Source organism: Diplotaxodon limnothrissa, linkage group LG17, assembly GCF_057381915.1.
Source record: "Diplotaxodon limnothrissa isolate DT_005_m linkage group LG17, D_limnothrissa_male_GT1.1, whole genome shotgun sequence".
Taxonomy (NCBI): domain Eukaryota; kingdom Metazoa; phylum Chordata; class Actinopteri; order Cichliformes; family Cichlidae; genus Diplotaxodon; species Diplotaxodon limnothrissa.
This window is the reverse complement of record NC_140612.1, coordinates 24,961,059-24,982,458: the sequence shown is the minus strand read 5'-3', so window position 1 is coordinate 24,982,458 and position 21,400 is coordinate 24,961,059. Positions and strand designations below refer to the sequence as shown.

General features: G+C 38.7%; 1 protein-coding gene across 2 annotated transcripts; it reads right to left on the bottom strand.

Moving 5' to 3' along the window:
• Window positions 1-600: 600 nt before the first annotated feature.
• On the bottom strand, window positions 601-19,926 carry cry1a (cryptochrome circadian regulator 1a). 2 transcript variants are annotated; one of them, XM_085376215.1, is made up of 14 exons: window positions 19,022-19,926; window positions 10,943-11,051; window positions 10,705-10,847; window positions 10,416-10,600; window positions 9,215-9,303; window positions 8,945-9,085; window positions 6,439-6,750; window positions 5,224-5,375; window positions 4,678-4,880; window positions 3,804-3,923; window positions 3,578-3,676; window positions 2,515-2,595; window positions 2,205-2,309; window positions 601-1,327 (listed from the first exon to the last, which is right to left on the bottom strand). In XM_085376215.1, the coding sequence occupies exons 1-13, from the start codon at window positions 19,177-19,179 to the stop codon at window positions 2,209-2,211; spliced, it is 1,893 nt and encodes a 630-aa protein (XP_085232341.1). In that variant the 5' UTR covers window positions 19,180-19,926; the 3' UTR covers window positions 601-1,327; window positions 2,205-2,208. The 2 variants fall into 2 exon arrangements, with proteins under 2 accessions (XP_085232341.1, XP_085232342.1); XM_085376216.1 differs by lacking the exon at window positions 2,515-2,595.
• Window positions 19,927-21,400: the final 1,474 nt, after the last annotated feature.

The following is a 21,400-nucleotide window of genomic DNA, read 5'->3' as shown; positions in this document are numbered from 1 at the left end:
CAAAAACCCAACAGCAGCCAACATGTCTTAATACTCTTTATCAATTATGGATCCCCAACCTCCTCTTATAACAACTATGCACTGTGCTGAGTCTGCATAATAAATGGTTTGAAAAACTTTAATATAATAATGTAAAACAGCTCTATTACCGGGTTGCTTTGTGTACAGGTCTATGAAGTGGCAGGGGGATTTTTCCAGTGTCTGTACTGAATAATGCTACTTTAATTGCTCTACGTGGTCGAGACTGAAATGTTGTGCCTGTTTTTCATCTTCTGCTTCGCCGCAAATAGTTATTTAACTTGTTTAATGACTGAGCCTCAGGTTTGATAACTAAAGGCATCACACTAAAGCCGGTGGAATATATTAAGATCTCTAAAATTATTCTTAGACACTACAATAGGTCATCCAGCCAATTGCGTTGCTTTTGAAGGTACCATTGTAATGTGTATCAACTTGAATGAAAACCTACAAATCTAGAAAGGGCTGATTACATTTGGAAACTGCAAATTTTTCTCAAAGATTGAACTCTGACTTTTGAGTTACAAAGAAAAGACTGAAACTATTTGTATATTTGAAGCTGTTTTAATTAAACAAGCACATTGAGAAGGAACAAGAAGCAAGTGAAGCATTTCTCTCCAGTGGTACATTTATTAGAGAGTATATGGGTGGTGGGGTGGCACACCAGGAATATGCAGGCTCTGTAGTCCTCTCACCTTTTCTCAATAAACACAGACGAGGGCAATAACATGATGGTTTGTGTCATATAGAAGTTTGAAGGTATAAAACGAGTCCACTAGTACTGAAACACAGAAAGGATTTTTGCTGACATTTACACTCGATGGGCTCAATGTGGAAAAACTTTAAAAACTCGAGTGCATTAGCAGACATTTCTGACCATTTATGTTTTTAATGGAAGGTCTAAAAATGCATTTCTTTTTATTGAAAATTTCCCCAAAAGAACGATCAATCCACAATGAATTCTCATATCAAAAATATATCAACGGGTCTATGGCTACACAAAGAGAGAAAACACACATACAATATCCAAATATGTACACGTTGTATGTGAGCTGCTTTTAGCAAATTCATTATATACACAAAGACTTTAGTCTCGGCATTATTAACCCAAACAGGAGCACAGTGTAACATCACTGGCTGGCCCACACTGTAATAATATTCAGTCCGATTAAGTTGAGAAACATGTTTTGTGACAGGTGGGGATGCCCGTCCTGAAGGTGTGTTCGTGCATTGTAGTGCTGTAAGAAATATTTGAGTCTATTTTAGCGTCCGTTTAGTTTTGGCTGTGTTCTCGATATGATTGAAACACCTGCAACAGAAGAAAGAACAATAAGTGGCATGTTCAGACATTTCTGAAAATACATTTAACTCCTTCAGTGCTGACTTTTTCAGCGCACTGAAAAACATTCCAACATTACATGTTAAGGAAAACAAAACATTGAGAATCTGACCTACAACTTTTCCTGTCACATGACCTGAGGTGAGTGAGGGTAATCTGCTGAAATTAGGTGCTTTGAGACCATACAAATATTTACTGCATTACAGGAACTCTGAGTGAAGTAGGTGTACTGTTACTGGTCCAGATGTGTGTCTGCTGTTTGATCGACGAATGAACGGAACACTGGGAATCCGGCATTTAAAGAACATAAACACTGATAAAAAAAAAAAATCAGCCATGTCAACAAACACTCAACTATCTTCCTCTCATCTGAACTCACAATCACAATGGTAGCAGCTGTTTCAGTTAAATCCACAGCAAAGCAAAACATAAAATAAAGAGGCTGAAACATGACTACAAGGAAATGAAAGCAACATGAGGTGGTGCTGCATTTAAACCTCTGGCTGGCAATTACATCACTTCAGAGTTCCTCTTAACAGTGGTTAGTAAACTGCTATTAATTACTGACTTAAAATTTGTGTATCTCATTGTGTGGATATTGTGGATTATAAAGGCAGGAACGGCTGATAAAAACACTGAAAAGGTTTGGCTCATGCCTGCCTTGTTCAGATGGTTTCTACTGGCAGAAGCAGTGAAAACAAGGACTGACAGTCAGTACGTTTCACCGTATTATTAAAAACAAGGAATAAAATTCCTATTTCTGACCCACCTCTCTGAATGCTGCTCACTAAAGTACATCTTGTATGTGTTTTATATAATAATAATAATGTGTGAGACTGCAACTGACCTCTTTAGTGGATGCTCTGTCTCTGGACTTTGGAACTTTTGCTATTCCCAGAGTCCTCACTGTGTCGTTTGCCACTGGTCTGAGTGGTGGGGTGGTGTTCAGGCCCTAAAAAAACATAAGAGCACATTTCAATAAACCATGAAACTATAAATTTCGACTAAATACAAAAACATGGCTTAAAATGAAAACACTCTTTTAGGGGTGGCGTGCAGTGATGGTCAAACACAGGACTGGGACTCAAGTTTTTCAACCAGTTAAGAAAGATTAATAAAAGAAATCATCATCAATCAGTGAAATGTTTCACTCGCACCTTTTTGAATTACAGGACCAGGATTCTGCTGCGTGCCTTGAGTGTAACACATCATACTGGTACTGGCAGCGTAACCTGGAACTTCAATTAAGATTCAAGGATTAGCAGCGAAACACTGAAGAAGATGCATGAAAGGATGCAGTTAATGCATGAAGCACATAAAGTACGCAAAACTCGTTCCACTTGGGGACCGGTTTCATATTGTCCAATCAACTGGAATCCTTTTTTTAAAAAAAAAAAAGCTGCTTTCAGGTGCTCCCTTATTTACTTTATTTACCAGGGGTCACCACGGTGGGTATGCTGCATTCTTTAATGCTGGATGCCCCAGAGGCACTTGTGTCTCCTCCTGAGATCAAACCACTACACTATAAAACCATTGTGCAAACACCTGCTATATGTTCAAATATCCATCCATTGTCTTCCACTAATAGACTGACTCTATCCCAGCAACTCACATTCAAACCTAAGGGCAATTTACAATCACCAGTTAACCTAACAACACTCACTGCATGTCCATCCACTCCATGTAAACCTGACAACAAATCAACACAAACAAATGTACTTCCACGTGTTATGAAGGTGTAGGGGCAGTGATAAGCATCGCCACCTCATAACAACAAAGTTTGGAGTTTAAATCAGCTGGTTGTGTCAGGAGGAAGTCCTTTTACTTTTCTACTAAATTTAGACTTAAAGGGACCACTGCTCTCTTCTTAATGGTGTGTGAAATTTAGCACAGTCATGTTCAATGGCTTTTCTCTGGGTAGCAAAGAGCCAAAGCTTCCCAGCTAATCAGCACGCCTGTTATTGAAGGAAAATATCCTGCAGGGTGAGCAGATTATTTTTCTTAGAATGACAGATGGGTGATGGTCAGCTGCAACTAAAACTAACTGTCTTGTTGTTTAGACTCATAAAAATGTAGAGTCTACAATAAAAAAAAAAACCTGGAAACTGAGATAATCAGTGATACAGTCCAGTTATAGCACCAGTAAAAGCGGCACACACAGGAAAATGATAAGCATCAAGTGGATAATCAAGTGAAGGTGCACGGGTAGTTAGTCCCCACCATGTTGGTGCATGCCGACGCTGGTTTGCGGATCCCCCTGCACGTACATCATGACACCACTTTGCCAGTCTCCCTGGGAGTGAACTGGCATCTGATAGGCTGAGAAATAAATAAAAGAACAAACAGGTCTTCTTCAAAGAGTTCACTGCCAGAGGCTACACAGGAAGTCATGAAACATCCACAAGTTTGAAGTGTCAGAGGAGGAGTGGGTCTCTGTGCCACTTACTAGATGGAGCTGCAGCATCACGTGAAGTCTCAGAGAATCGCATCGAATCTGAGGATGCCTCAGCGTTTCCATTTCCATTTCCGTTGCCATTAGAGCCAGATGGAACTGTAGCCAAAAGACCTGAAGACACAGAGAGTTACAGAGTTAGTCCAAAACATACACAAACAATAATATTAAAAACACCAAATTAAAACACTGAAAATGTATATGGTTTAAATACCTCATTTGTAGATATTTATGCTGACTTTGAGTTTTTTTTCATTACTACTTTTGAGACATTTTAAAATCACTGACTACAGTCCAAAATAAGGCATTTATTTATTTATTTTTAAGTGAATCAGGTATTTTCATTTCCAGCTTTATAATTTTAATCTTAGGTCTAGGAGAGCAGCTTTGTATGATTAACAATGTCTAATAGTTCTTATTGCGCTTTGGTGCTGCCCATCCAAATTAAAAGCTTTGAACAGAAGTGGGTGGGACTTATGAAAGATATCCACTCTCAGTGACACCATAGAGATGTCAAGATGTGGCATTACTGGGATTATTTACACATCCCAGCCTCGTTGAGCTTTTAATATGAGCATCCATCACTGTAGAAGTGTATACATGACAGAAAGCAAGGAAAAGCCTAATACCTCCACTTCAGAGATATTTGTGGGGTTCAGTCTGTTATTGGAAAGCTGATGGAGCAGAGTGTGTGACATGGACCAAAGGATTGCAAATGACACCAAAGTAGCAGTTTCAGTTGTGTTGAAAAATATTAAAAACAAGGAAAGACTTGTTCTGAAAAAATCTAACTGCAAATCACTGCTTGTGATCCATCAGTTGAGCTTTCTTCATTTTAATTTTAATAATGCTGTATCTGCATCCTTACCGAGGCCTCTGTAACAGGAGAGCTGCTGGTAGATCTGTTTCATTCGCTCGATGTTGAGACGGCTGGCCTCTGCATGGTGCACCATAGGCTTTGGATAATGTACTCCAATAATACATTTGGCTGCCTTCTGCACAACCTCTGGAGCGTTCCAGGGATCATAAATATACTTGGCTGGAAATCCCCTCAGAATGGGCAGGTAGCGGCTGAGCGGAGAGATGAAGAGGTTTAGTTGGCATGTGAGTGGGATAATTAATTTCCAGGAAAAGCGTCAACTGCTATGGTGGAATTAACCACCCAAATGTTAGATGGAAATCTCTCAAACACAGACTCCTCTGATACCTTATTTTTGAGTAGGCACACATTTTATTGCTTGGTTGTGTCTGTTTACTAAGTGAGATAATGTGTGTCACAAGAATTTTCACTAAAATGTTTTTTTATGGATTTAATTTTACATGATAAAAGCCTTAGATTTACTCCTGCATTGTAAATTTTTACTGCTCTTGCAAAAATTTTCAAGTACAGATGTTTTGACAGATGCAACCCTACCGTATGTAATCTCCGTTGGGGTCTGTGCGGCGGCCGAAACCCACAGGGCAGTAGCAGTGGAAGAACTGCTGGAAGAAAGAGCTGCAGGAGAGCCACATCCAGCTGCCTGCATTCACACTCCAGTCTGCATCCAGCAGCAGCTCCTCAAACACCTGAACACACAATCAAAAACATCTCAGATCGACTGGGAAGCAATATTTGGTCCTGCTGAGATGGTTAACAACAAATGAGTCAAGTGTTTGAGTATGACAAAAAAAATGACTGTGGGTAAATTTCTGATTAAATATATACAGTTCCCTGATGTCAATTAGCTGCGCCGACAGAGAGGATTTCATGCCGCATTTGGACTGCAGCTGGAGACGATAATCTGTCTCCTGCTCTGTTTTCTGGTTGCTGTGCTGCTAGAGCAGAGCAGAGACTAACGGGCTGCAGTTCATTACAGTTCCATTACAGTTAATGCTGAGGATTAGTGACTTACTAAAGAAGCAGCTGATTATGCTGATCAGCTATTTATTGCCACAAGGTGCTTAGAATATTTAATATTTACTGGGAATAATAATAATGGCTATTAATTTAAAAATGCCACTGTGTCTTGAAAGGAGCGGCACTCATTATGTAAATAAAATAAAATACTATTAAATAGGTGCCAGTATTTTTTACTAACACAACAATATTGGCACTTATGGTATAAATTTCTAGTTGATATCTTTTTGTGTACACACATTTTTAGAAAACTTGACCTCTGACCTTGACCTACAGGTCTAGGGCACCAATATTCAAACTCATCTGAGATATTCAGTAGATGGTATCACTTTCAAAAATACCCCCATAGGGTAGGGTTCAGTCTTGTATTTGCAACCAGAAGAAGAATACAAGTCTCAGACGTTTGTGCATAATTTTAGATTATTAGACGAGGAAGCTATAGCCTCCTTGTACATACAGTCTGTTTTCAGCTCCTCAGTGAAGAACCATTTGGGCTTTTCAGGGCTTTCGTTTGTTAAATGTTCATGAAGAAGAAGAAAAAACGCATAAATGTATTAAGTAGTCCATTACTCACTATAAACAGTAGCTTCTAAAAGCAAAAAACTAATTTTGGATGCAAGCAAGTAAACTTATATTCTATTTTTAAACTCCCCAAGTGGTGTTTGGTATGAATTAAATAGAAACCAGATACTAGCATTACTCCCATCAGAACAATAGTAGGACACTGTCTACCTTCATTCCCTCCTCCCAGCTAATCCACAGGTCTCCTCTTGTCAGGAAACAGGCCACAGCATGCCTAGCCAGGTGGTGGATCCAGCCTTCCTGCCTCAGCTGGGTCATGATGGCATCAATCCAGGGGAAGCCGGTGCGGCCTTCTGCCCACTTGGCCAGCGCTTCGGGGTTGCGGTCCCAGGGTATCTGAACGCAGATGGGGTTACTCTCCATCTTGTCGAAGCAGGGGTTGTTGGTGGCCGCTGTGTAAAAGAACTCACGCCAAAGCAGCTGACCGTAGAGCGAGAGAGGAGGGGAGCTGTTCTTCTTCACCTTGTCAAGTAGGAGAAAGACACGTTACTGTCTGAGGCAGTCAGAGATTTGACTACACCAGCTGTATATTACGCAGGAGGGTTTTTTTTTGTTTTTTTTAAAGGAAAATTATTATTATTATAATGTGCAATGACAACTTTATTGTCATTGCACATGCACAGGTACAGGGCAACGAAATGCAGTAAGTAGTACTAGTAGTAGAAGTAGTAGTAGTAGTAGTAGTAGTAGTGGTAGTAGTAGGTAATGTGATAAAAGATAAAGACTAAACCACTATATTACTTTAGCTCATTTACATATAAGCACTTGAGTCCAAACATACAACGAAAAAATTCAAGAGGGAGGCAGTACTGGTTAATTCACCTCATTACAGAATAAACTGTGACTCATTACATGGCAAAATAAACAGCCAGAGCATTAAATCACCCCTGCAAATATATCTGATGTCACAGTACTGGGTGTACCTTCCATGACTCACTCCTTGTGTTGGGTTTTTTCCATTACTCATATCTGTTATGGGCCCCATTTTGTAGACAATTGGTGTGTGTGTGGGTGTCTGGCCTTGCCACTCGGTCATCTCCTGTTCTGCCATCAGACTGTACCCCCAAAAGCTTTCCACCAATGATGCTCTCAGCCTGGTGATACGCATACCAAACTCACCAGCATGCCTAAAAAGATTCCAGCTCAGTGCAGCACCACTTAACTTACTCAACAATCAGCCAAATCGCAGCCTGCTAATACCAGCCACGGCCTTCAGTCAGCCCCACTGCAACCATATAGTAAATCCCTGTCTCTTGCACTCAGATCTGAGTCAGTGTTTTCGATTCCTCCCTGTGAGGTAAAGTGTCTAAAAATGAAACATGTAAAAAGGGACAAAAATCCTTCATCTTTTTTCTTATATTTAATCGAAAATAAATAAATAAATACAGTAATAGTTTACACTTAAATATTACACCAAGAATGGGGACTTGGAGTAGCGCTATTGTTTCCAGGGCAGTCCCAGGACTCACTGGAGAGATTATATCTCGCAGCTAGCCAAGTACAACTCTGTGTCTCCCCCCAATGAGCTGGAGGAGGTGGGCACGGTGAGGGAAGTCTGATTGCTCTGCTTCAGACTGCTGTCCCTGTCACCCAAACCCTGATAAACTGCAGACAATGGATTGATTGACAGATGGATAATCCACCACAGCATCAAAAATCTGCACTTGACTCTGATATGCATACTGGTTTTAATTACTACATTCACCAAGATGTATGATGACCTGGTTAATTTTCTTTTTCAACAGCTGTTTTATGAGAAAATTATTTCAATATATTAATCATTTTATCAGTAAAAAAAAGTTCCTATTAATACAAGGAGAAGATATGCTGGAAACCTTCTCCCCCTGAGCGTGAAAGAAAAATTACCTTAATTACAGCGTCTTCTGTTCACACTTCAGTTCAAACAATGTTTTACTCTCCTAACAAGGTTGGGAGATTAATCACATTTTCATTTTCATTTTAATTCAGGCCATCCATTTTCAGAAAGATCAAACAAGATGGTTAAGATATTATGACTATCGATTGTTTTTCTTGTGTTACAAATCCTTATCACCTTTTCCATAAAGCACAGCGGTGTGCTTTAATCCACCCTAAAAGTCAAAAGTTGCTAACAGTTTAGCTGAGCTGGGCCAAGAATATGTAAATAGAGCGCTTTGTCAACAGGATTGATGGCAAATAATTTTCACAATGGGACACATGAGAAAATGGGACTTTTGTGGGAGGGGCTGCACTAATAAGCTTATAAAGAGATCAAATTAATATTGAGCAGAACCAAGTGCAGTTTGTTGGTGTAACCCTCCACTACAATTGTAGTTTCTCATGTGGCCCCTTGGGAAAATGAAATGGTGACCCCTGATCTAGAGGAAATAAAAGACATTCATGGTTGATTGCATCTGCCCTACCTGAAGGTTTCTCACCCAGTCTGCTTTTAATCCTGCAACATGATGTAAATTCTGACCAGGACGACCATTGTCATATGACAACTGTAATTCTGGTTGTCAAGAGGATGACTTTGTTCACAGTTTTGAATCTGATTTACACATCAGGTTGGGTTCTTGTGGAACATATCCTTCATATCCTTATTTAAAGACTTCAAAGATAATTAGAAACCCAATTTTTTAAGTGTAATTAATTAAGTATATTCCTACACACTTACCTTCCTGTAGAGGTCAGTAAGCTTAAAGTAGAAGAGACGGCAGGAGAGGCAGCCGAAGCGCAGGTAGGGGCTGAGGCCTGTGGGGCTGGCAAGCAGTGAGTTGGCGTTCATTCTAGGACGTTCAAAGTTTGCCACCCATGCCTGATAGGAACAATCACATGAAAACCTGAGACTTGTATCACAGCGAAACTCATTTTAAATGACAGAGCAGTGGGATTGTACTAAAATAAAAAATGATTTAACAAAAATTCTCTGCTCGATTTGCCTGACCTTCCTCTCCAAGTGCCTCTCAAGTCGTGTGAGAGCTTCAGTCTCTCCTCCTGGCCACACAGCTGAGGACAGGCCTTCAGTATCAAAACCTGCAGGGGTCAAATTAAAACTCACATATTATCATTTTTCATATATTTTTAATTCCCTGAAAAGAATATGTGCAGTTTATACCATTTTAGTAATCTTCATTATGACCAGAAGAGGGCAAACCAACACAACAAGAGGGTTAACTACATGTGTAGGTAGATTTATTTAAAGAGGGCTTTTTATTCCTGTCCTTGATCATTTTTTGTTTTATTTTTTTTATAATTCTGTTTATTAAATTTTTATAGATAAATGAACAAAAAAAATACAAAAGAAACAACAAAAAAGGCAAGAGTAATCAGTAATGCAACAGGACAGTGTCCTGTGTTTTTTTATGAAGAAATACAACAAGTAATATATGAATCCATATATGAAGGCCAAAAATAGGGCATGTCCATGTCCATGTTATGTGTTTAAATGCAGATTATGCTCAAGCCCCAGAAGTTTCACTAGTTTTCTTTATAACTGCTGAGAAAATATATTTTTGTGTTTTTAAGACATTTTTAAACATGAACTGCTAAGGAAGATATTACCCCTAACTAATTTTAGACATAAAAACAGAATGAAAAAGTTATTCACTACTACTAGAAATAAGTTTAAAAAGCTACAGAAAACCCAGGTAAATCTAATAACTCACTACTAATGTTGATTTGAGCAGATAACATCTGCTCAGTCATATTTTCTTACTACAGTTAGATTAATATCTGACAACTCTTTCCTCAAATCAGCAGCTATGTGTAAAGTCTGACACAGGACTCCTATTCTACCCTTGGCATCATAATCTGTATATAAAAGATGGACATGTTACTATATGAATTATTAATTAGTGAGGTCTGGTATAAAGCCTCCAACTTGGAATTGTCCCTAATGCATGCGTCCATCTTGGTGGTGAGTAAGAGTGAATCTGATCCAATTTAAGACACACCTGCAATTACGTCCATCATTTACATGCAGTTTATGTTTGCTGCACAGACTGTATGTAAATACAGTAACAGCTGCTGGGTCTAACAATCTCTGGTGGAAACTCAGCTTTAGACGGCTACTAGTAGTGCTGCTTTTTTCCACAAATGAAAATTACTTATTACAATTACATTTCATTACATAATTTAGACCTTACCGAGTTCCTCCAGGGAGGGGACCCCAAACTTCTCATCATGATCTTCAGACAGAGGGGTAGTGCATTTCCCCATTATCTCAGCAGTGATGGACTCCGCAGGCACCTCCACAGGGTCCATACGACTGATGAGAGTCTGGAACCGCTTGTAGGTGAGGGGAGACTGACCCCCATTTAACTCTATGATCCTGCAGATGCAAAGATCAGAAACAGATTCATAAAAAAAACTTGCTCAGGACAAAGAACAATATGACAGCACTGTTTGTTGTGGTAAGGTGTGATAATAACTTACTTGTCCAGTTCATAGAGTGTGTGGGAGGTGCGAACTGTCACCTCAACTCCAGCCTCAGAGGCCAGCTTCTTAATAGCTGCATCTCGCTCTTTCCCAAAGGGCTCAGAGTCGTATTCATATGACAGACGAGTAATTTTCCACTCCTGGAAAAAAGGAGTAAATCGTAGAATGTTTAGGATTCACACAAAATGTTTGAGGCACTGTTGGTTGTGCAGCTTAAATCAGATTCAAGTTTCACCTTGAAAAGTCTGGGAAAGACATCAGTGGGTTGGCCTCGGATCACAAACAGACGAGAGTTGAGCTTACGGAGGCTGGAGTCCAAGTCCTCAAGACTCTGCAATAAGAACCTGCAGATGACAAGGAAATCTGTGTCAATGTTCATAAAGATGCTACAATATCAGTCACTGCATGATGAAGGAGTTTGATTAGGGAGTACAACTATTGATTTTAGCTTATACAGGCAAAAGGTAAAATGCCCTTAAAAGAGTAGAAGTTTCCATTCACTTTGCTCTTTGACATTTTTATACAGCTGAATTAAATGAGACCACTCCTTCAAAATCTTTTTTTCTAAATTACCAATTGACTAAGACATACCAAACATCTTATATACTGAAGATTTGAAGTCAATGACCAAATTACATGAAATTATCTATTTTTATTGCACTTTATTGAAGATATATCCTATGTAATAAAAGACCTTTAAGCTCTACTCAACTTTAATCTGATTTGCACACTAAGGAAAAACTTATCTTTTCTTATCTGCCTACATATAAAAAAATGTGTAAATTAACTGAAGTTGATGTGTGATGTATTTGCTTGTTGCATGTACATATCCTGTCATGCAAACTCTAAAAATATCCCTTCAACACCAAAAATACATAAATATATGCTATAACTGACATTTTTCATCTGACTTTTAAACTAGATTTTTTTTTTATATCAGTTATTCAGTTTTAAATGCGTTTATTCAATCATTTATTGAGCTATTCCTTAATTAAATTATGTTTGGACCTTTGTCTCTCAGAAGGAATAAAACTAATAAATAGTTATAATGGGGAAATTACATATTTGTACAAATAGATTAATGCCAATATATATCTAGAATCCTATTATTTCAGAATATTATTTATATCAATTTAATGGCATATCAGTTTTTTTTTTCCTATTAAGGCATTTCTTTACTAATTTTTGATTTTGGCAGTTTTTGGTCCCCCACATAATTTCACCTCCACTTTGCATGAACAAAGTTTGACAAGACTTATTCCACTATTGTCATAGCAGATTATTATTACGTTCTTGTTTTTCCAAGTTCAAATTTACTGTCCTTGCTCTACATAGCCCACGTTGATAAAATGTAAAATGTTATTTCTTTAAGTAACAAAAACAAGACATGTAAGATTAGCAAATGTACACCAGTGTGGGACAAACTGTGGGGTAAAACAGGACTGTTTAGCTAAAGCACAATATCTCTTCATATCAAGTGTCCCTTAATTAAAAAAAAAAAAAAAGCCAAGGCTGAACACACACTCAAGGCTGAATCATGCAGACGGTGCATGAGTTGACCAACCCTCATCCATGAGTTTAATCATCTCTGTATGCAACGTCAGCCATCATTTAAATACAATGTGCTGACCTAACTGGTGGAAGTATGAACCAGCATTAACATTTTATTGGTTTAACAACAGTGCAATAACTGAACTATAGTATAATTTGCTTCTGTTTTTATATGTTCTCCAAAATAAAAAAATACCAACTGTAAGCATCAGAACACACACCCACAGGTACACACACATGTAAACACAAAGCGGCAGTAATGTGGTGCTTCCCGTTCTGTTGCTATAGGTAACAAAATTTGTAGGTGGATGCTTCCTGTATCATTCCGGTCTAATTATGTCTTTTACTGATAAGACAGCCAGGTAAGGGCTTCTAGTGAACTTTATGTAGTTTTCATTATTATTAAAGCTTAAATACTTTGCAAATATTATTCAGCCAGGCACCTGACCTAATCTATTGTCATGTAAAGAACACAAGGGGTGTGGGTTTTAAGGTTTTATGGTAAATAAGGAAGACATTTTAACTGCATAACCGCAACATAGGATCAAAGCCGAAAAATATGTAAACAAATGTCCCCAAACTAACAGTAAACAGAAATACAGGTATTAACTTACAGGGAACTCTGGGTATCTCCGCTAAGACTACTGGATAGGCGGCCAGAAATAAATGGATGGATGGTATTTATTAATTGTTAAATCTATTCATTTGTCTGTGTATTACGGTTCTTCTGAAACTCCAAAATTTGTTTTCCTAAACGTATTTTTTTTTTATTCTTTATGTATTATATATGACATGGGGGGTCAACTTTGTGGGTACTGGCTGAAACAGGAAAGTAAGCCTAGAGCCAGGAGATCGGCAATTTCATGTATTCATGGGAACATTAACTTTTTTCTTTTTTTTTTAGATTAAGGCCTCTCTGTACACCGCACTCCTCGTAGCACCAAGCAAATGATTCACTCTGGCAAGGTCAGAAACTCTGCCGAGACAAATCGTGGATAATGTCATTATATGTTGATAACAATTTGACACAGGAAATACATCGCTTTCGCAAGTTTTTATTCAAGCTTTAACAGTGCTTTGAGAAATGATAATATCATATCAGTGTGACACAAAGCAACTGAAACTTCATTAATGATAAGAGTGAATTGTTGTTTAAGACTAGCTACAATAGTGGTGTCTTTGTTGAGTGTGAGCTACAGCACAGCTAACAGACTTCCTACATCTTGAACCAGATTATTCCTGCCAGTCCAAGGTCATTTCCTATGCCAGCTGCTTTGCTCTCCTGACCTGTGAAGACAGTTTGATTCTGCAAAGCTAGACTCAGACTACTCAGAGTCCTTAAGCTATGTTCATCTATGGTATTCAAACAGAGACAGAGCTGTGCTGGATTCGGTGTTAAACGAAATCCATTCATACCTGTTTTTCATTATTTTCACTCCTACATCTGTCCTATTTTTCAAACAACTCCACAAGAATTTCAACCAAATGAACCTTCATAATCATGGGCCACCCAGCATGAGAATTTCAACTAGCTTAAACAGATCTGAAAATGGATATCAGATGGATGCAGCTTTGTTGGGATTAGTGTTCAAAGCAGTGTGCCACACCAGAGTTGGGTCTTTTGCAGAAGCAGGCGTGCAGAAGTAGGTCAAAAGGAAGAGAGAAATGGATAGGTTTTTTTTCTTCCTAACACACTGACCTACTTATGCTATGCCTGTCGCTGGTGGAAAGGAGGGAAAGTTATAATGATTATGTCATCTGGCATTGGCCTACCTTAATCACTGAGGATCACCGCCTACATCTCAAGAAAAGGGAGTGCTCGCTCTTTAGCAGGCAATTCAAATGATAAAAAAAAAATGTGCAGAAACAGGTGCCAGTTATAGCAGCTGCAGGCTACAGGGAGATTTTTACAGCGCCCTCATATTTTGGACCTTTGCTTGGTTTAACTTTGAGTAAAGTTTACTGAGATATAAAAACCAGAAGCACAGCAGTACAGTGACACGATTGAAACAAAGCAGTATATGCCATCTTTGAATTCAGCAAATTCAGTCAAATAAGTTATTAGCTTTTTGGAAACATGGGTCAACAAATCTGAACTAGGCATTTCCTTTATGCTTTATTTGTACTGGGAGAATAATTAATATATTTCACCCAAGCTCTATTTTCACCAGGTGAGTTTTTGGACTACAAATAAGAGATTCTGGTCTTACACCATGTTACATGTCTGATTTGTGCATAAAAAAATTAAATAAAAGGAATGAATCAGGGCATGCTGAGTGAACTGCGTGGGCTCTGCGTCAGCCCAGGCTGCTGTTACATAACTGCAGAAGCATAACAACATGGATGCTCATAACTGGCCCGACTTTTATGCTCCCCTTCTCTTTAAGAGACGGCATGGGACTGCAACGCAAACCAAAGCTCACGACGGGAACAGAAACATAAAACACAAAGGGAGACCCCTACTGTACTTTAAACCTCAGGGGTACTTTCATTCATCCAGCACCTGCCTGTAGACCATAAAAACTGCCAAGTGAGATGCTGCATTTTCTATACAGAAGCAGGAAGCTGAGTTCTACTGAACATATAAGTAAAAAGGATCCCAACTGTTTGTTTTTACTAGGGAATTTTCCAGAAAACTGTCAGCCATTGGGTATCAGACCATTAAAGTCAACGGTCCACGCACTTATCTCCAACACATGACCCTGTAAAGCTTTATATACTTCTTTGTAGAGCTGGGCGATATATCGAGTTTTTAAAACATATCGATATATTTTTATACGAGATATAAGATGTGACAATATCCTTTATATCGATATAGTCTATGTTACGTTATAATTATAGTTGTGGAGCCGCAAGTTTGCCTCTCTTTCGTCCACTTTTGTCTCTACGCAACGTTACTCCGCCTCGCCTTCACTGAAGACAACTCCCCCTCCTACCCCATCGCTTCACGTGCAGGCAGCGACAAGACGGACACGGCAAATCTCCGTTAACGAGTTACTGCGCATCGCCCCATGCGTGGGGCTGGACGGCGTCAACGTGCTAACGAGCTAAACATGCTAACGAGCTAACCGCGCTAACGAGCTAACAGCGCTAACCCTAAAATCCTTTCATTCTCTCAAAAGTTGATAGCGCGCCTTATGTATGAATTCTGGTTGTGCTTGGTGGCCGCGAACCGATTTTATGTGGTACACGGCGTTCAGCAATCTGTCAAAAATGTTTGAGTACGACTTTGGTAAGCTACGGAGCTGCACCGCTTGATAGATTGTCGGCGCATTACGGCTACCGAGGAGCTTCGCGGAGTGATACGTACTGTGCATCAACGTAATATTACCGTATTGTGTGTGTATAAGGACCATAAATGGCACCTGTAAGAGACGTGGTTATGAAGCGGATTTCAAACTCCAGGCTATCAGTCACACAGTAAAACTTGGGAACAGAGCAGCTGTAAAATCTGTCTGTCTTTGTTATTACGCTCAGCGTCTTTTAGTTTACATTTTGACTGCACAATTGTGAGCTCTTTGTTTAGCACAAAAACAACCTTGTTTTCTTTTATTTATGGAGCATTATTATTTAATGAATGCTCATAATTTAATTTTGAGTAATTTTTCATGTACATCTGTGCTGTATGTTAATAAAAGTGCCTGTGTGACATCTGGGACACAGCTTTGACTAAGAACTCTTTTTGTTCTTACTTTATGGCTTAAAAAAAATATCGAGATATATATCTTATATCGCCATCCAGCTAAAAAATATCGAGATATGAATTTTGGGTCATATCGCCCAGCCCTACTTCTTTGTGTCACTAGACACAAGCAGCCTGCTACTATCTTGGTTGTGAAACAATCGGAGACACATGCTGACAGTCTGGAGGTCATGAAATGTCAGTTACATAAAATTCTTCATCATAAAATCTTTAGAAATGTGGGACTATAGGGTCAAAAGTAGACACTATATAGTCTTATGTCATTTTAAGAAAAGCCAAGAAATATGCAAAAATAAAACAGCCATCTAAAGTGCATTTTTAGCATCTAAAGTTTAGTCCGAACAGTTCAGACTAAAAACGGCAAACCTCAAGAGAATATGAAGATGCTTAAGATCCTTTCCCACATGTGGAACACAGCAGGAAATAGTGTGCTAAGATGCATTCACACAACTGATAATATTCAGTGTGGTTTAGGCAATAGAGCTGCCTGGACAGAAGATACAGAAGGGAGGATACATGACCCCCACTTGCTAGAAGTAAATGCGCCAGATTATTGAGAGTATCTTGGTAGCTTGCAGATCCACGTTTATGATATTTGAGGTGAGTGTCAAGATGTGAAACAGGCAGTAATGTGAGAGAACAGAAGCTATAATATACAAAGAACTTCACTGTAGTGAAGTGTTAAAAGCAGTGAAAATTCTGTGAGGCAGCCATTTTTTGTTACACATTTGTGAAGTGAGAAAACAATGTTTTAAACTTTGATGTTTTTTATTTTCTCACTTCTTCCTCTTTGTGGTGAACTCTGCTGTCACAGCCTTCCTGTTCACAACAGCTTCTCAACCAGCAGACATTTAACCTACAAACAACTTCATCACATAGGAGGTATACACACAAATGCATCTCCAGAGTCTTTGCATAGGCTGAATTCCCTCTCTCTTCACACCCAATGCTTAATTCTTACACCATCATAATCTGGCATCACACTGACCCTGTATTAGGGAGCTGGTTGGGTAAATATCGAATAAACCAACTAGGTCAAATACTTGCGTCCTACCAAAGTTCATAGATGCAGTGCACGCGTGGAAACGGCTCAAAGCAATTTAGCATTTACAGCTCTGTCTGAGATCCGTACATTCATGTGTCTAATCTTTACAGAGGAAATATTTACTGATCCGAATGTAATTCACAATGCTACAACCATGTAACACAAACCAGTTAGTATATGTGGTTTGTGCTGAAATGAGTCAAAGAAACTGAATATGAAAGTGTTTGAGATCTGCTGATGTGCAATAAACCACTTTATAAACAACAGTTTAACATTATATCATCAGCTGAAAGTCATTTAAGAATAATTAGAGTTTACCAGGGAGGTGAAAATACTGTTTACCCATCTGAGATCTTAGTCACCTTTTGAAGGACAACGTAATGTTATAATTTATGTGTGTAGTCAGTATTCATTATGCCTGATCTAACTGATATAATTGACGTTTCTCCTGGTTTTGATGTTTTGTTTCAAAGTGATAACTTAGTGAAGATTATAGTTTAGTGAACAATACATGAGATGAAGTAAGTGAGTGCAAATATATGTTAGTGACCTTATATACAGTTTATGTCATAATTTGCTGTACTTTGCTATACCTCGTATATGTAGGTCAAAATTCAGGTGACAGTGCAGCAGCTCTATGGCCTCTTTTTGTTTGGTTCATTTAGAAAACACCCAGGCTTTCTTTGTTTGCAAAAACAAACAAAACTTGGCAATCAACATCTCAAACAATGTAACAGCTTTGACCTCAAATGCAAGATAAAAACCAGTTGGGCAATGCTTTGCCATGCTATTCCTTACATACTTTGTGATTTTGGCAGAAAGTCTTGTTCCTCTTACTTTAAGTAATCGGGGTTTTTACAGTTCTCCCAAAAAGATTTTGATTGTATTTTTCTGGGTTCATAATTCCATCAATTTTGACAAGATCTCCAACACCACTGTCTGAAACACAGCCTAGCTCACATGAGAATCTCAAACATGTTTTCCATATGGATGTATACACTTACGGTTGTACCTCTCTCCTGACCTCTGTACATTTCAATGATGGTGTGAAAAAATTTCAAATTTGGATTTATCACTCCATCAGACCTGTTGCCACTACTTTTTAATTCAATTCTTGTGTAATTTGGTAAACCTCAGCCTTTTGTCCCTGCTTCCTCTCCTTATTAAGAGTGGCTTTTTGACAGCCAAATGACTGAGGTCATTTCTGATAAGACATAAGATAAGATAAGATAAGATAAGATAACCTTAAGAACGTGACTTTCAGATACTGTTTATCTACTATTTTTTTTAGGCCTGAAACAACTTCTTTTGTCCTGAGCTTGTCCTATTTCCTCAAATTTTTTAAGGACACAATGCACACCATGTCAAGATACCACACATTTTCAGTTAATACCTCTTCGGGGATCACCTTGTTGGCACAAGAATAGGTTTTTATGCCTGTCAAACTGTTATCTTACTATATTTTAGGCATTTGTTAAATATTCAAATAAAGAAATGAGAGCAAATTATGTGTTTTTGTGACAGCCTGCTAGTAACAAAATGACAAACAATACAATTTAAAACTGGTTTGTTGCCATGTTGTATGTGATTTGTAGACAACATTTGTTCATCCCTTTAGTTAGGGACCTGGTCAGGTACAAAGACTGGACTCAATATAGGTGAAAAAGCAGCTAAAGTCTCAAGAAAAATGTTGAAAGATCTTCAGCAAGCATGGAGAACATTTCACAAGACCACTTAAAATATTACAAATAATCTAGCTCCTTGGAAGCTAAATATAAGACTTTTGCAAAGTACTGCATATCCTGTTGCTATGTTATTACAGCCATTAGGAAACACAACAGCCAGAAAGAGACATGAAACCGTCACAAAGATACACAAAACAACAATATATGCTATATGTTATGTAAATGGATACAAATGTGCCGTTTGCAACCGTTTTTATCTTGTGCTGTTGTTAATGCATCCTGTTGTGCTACATGTGTGGTAGCGCGTGGTTAAATTCACGCTTCCCTCACCTCCACCTGTTGATGCCAACGTTGGAAGAGCCCGCAAACCAGGGGTCGAGGATGTAGACGCAGCGGACCGTATCCGCTCCCAGCAGAGATTCCTTGAGCGACGGGTTGTCGTGGAGCCGCAAGCCCTTCCTGAACCAGTGGATCGTATTAATGACCATTACTCAACTGGACGAGTCCTTTTCTTCCTTTTTGAAAGAGGTCAACAGTCTTTTGGTGCTCACTCGACTTTTATCCCAACTACTCACTCACAGTTTCTTTTAGGAAGAAAAAATATCACCTTGAATAAAAATTGGTTTGAAAAAGAAATCCTTTTGGGGTTCAATAACGCAGTCCAACTTTTATAATTATCCTTGCTCTAACAGAGCTTTTTCCATAGTGTCGAAAAATGTAGAAACCGCTGGCTGCTGAACCATTTGGGCTCCAGGCAACGCGCGCGCTCCGGCAATATGACAACTAACACGGCGGGCTTTAGGACCCGGTGTGCTGCGGAGAAGTAGAGCGGCTCGTTGTATAACTTGTTTTTCTGAATGATGAAAAAATTAACGTATAAATATATGCTAACACTCCTGGGCGGGCCTGCTTTCTACAGATATTAATTAAGTCAAACGCAATAACAGAGTACTTAACTGGCTTGTAATCTAAACCCACAAGACACCGTGGCAAGACCGGCTGTTCCGTGCCGCGAATACCAGGGAAGCTGGTTATGTAAAATACAATTTCTAACAGAAATATTGTAAAATTCGTCGTCCTACTGTTAGCTAGATCAATACTTAGCTGTTATAACCGCTTCTCGATTCCGTATAACCCGTCTGCCTCACTGTTGAGCTGATATTTTGAGCTGCGACCTCAAAAGATTTTCCTTTACAACGTCCACGAATAGCTGCTCAACCTCTTCACCGCACCTACAGCCGAGACTCCGCCCACTGCCAACGTGCGTAGTTCCGAGCCTTCTGATAGGTCCGAATCGCTTTGTGCGTTTCGCGGCGTGGTCACGTTTTTCCAGCGTGCTTTCTGCATGCCAGCATGCACAGATAACTTACCCGCTTTGTGTTACTGATGAATTATGACCTCTTATGGCGGACTGAACGGACATAGCACGTCAGCGGGTCAATTAAGTTTGGCTAATAATAATCTTAAGAGTAAAGCAGACTCGGAAATCTTAACCATACTCGAGTGTTTCTATTTGTATACTTCATGTTTTATAACAGGTTAATGAAAAAATAAAATAAATACAAATATGAGTTACAGAGGTTACACGCACAGACTTTAAAGACTTATTGGGGTAAAAATGTGGAGCTTTAACAATAAAAAAGAGTCCTCATCAGTTGCAAGAGTGCACTGGCTTGTTTATACTAAAAGAACCCGGATGTGCACATGAAGTCCGGCATGATCGAGTGGCACTCGCTTCCTTGTCAGTGTGTGTGCATGTGTGGTCTAGTGCAATAAGAAGTGTAGCTCGTAGTTAACATGATATGAATTCTCATTTTCTGAATTTGCTCTTAAATTTGCCCAACCTACAAACAAAAGACAGTGAACTTGTGAAGACTAGTTTTTATTTGTCACTTTATATGTTCATTACACTACATTTTCTTTTTACCTACTTAACCTCCTATATTTCAGAAAGCTGTTCCAATTGCCTTGTTTCCTGAAAGGTTTCATAAAAGTAAACGTGTACATCTGAATATTGTTAATAATAATATTAGCGGTAGTAATCATTAGCAGTTGTAGTGGAATAGGAAATGTTATACTCTTTATTATCCCGAAAAAGAAATGCGTCACAACACTCTTACATAAAACAGCTTGTAATTATGCAAGATGCAAAATGCTGTCTTGGCCTGTGAAGTAGTGCCGACTTTTGGCCACTGAGGGGCAGTATAGTATCACGTCAGTAGGCCCCCTTACTTTGCTCATGATGATCAATTGTATCGACACATGATAATGACAAGGCCTATGTAAATGTGATGTCATGTATTATCATTATTCATCATAATGATATGGAAAATAAGAAAAAGTGCAGTTAGAACTTGGAAATGCAAATTTATATTATACTTATGATCAAAATCCAGAAATTATCTTACCTTGAAATTCATTATAATTATTATTATTACTACATAAAAGAAACAAGGAAGAATGAAACACACACACACACACACACACACACACACACACACACACACACACACACACACACACATATATATATATATATATGTGTGTGTGTGCGTGTGTGTGTGAAATCAAGTTTATAGCACTTATCTATCAAAACTAACATTACAGCTACAAGTGTTGTCCAGAAACAGTGTAAAATAGCAAACTGGGAGGAAATTACAAAGTAATCGATTACTGCAATGTTAAAATTAGAACAAGGTACAATGTGAT

Coding starts and splice junctions, on each gene's coding strand:
- cry1a (XM_085376215.1), bottom strand. CDS start 19,179: ATGGTCATTAATACGATCCACTGGTTCAGGAAGGGCTTGCGGCTCCAC. Junction 10,601..10,704: donor ACACTCTATGAACTGGACAA/GTAAGTTATTAT, acceptor TTGCATCTGCAG/GATCATAGAGTTAAATGGGG. Junction 4,881..5,223: donor CCCAACGGAGATTACATACG/GTAGGGTTGCAT, acceptor CTCTCCGCTCAG/CCGCTACCTGCCCATTCTGA.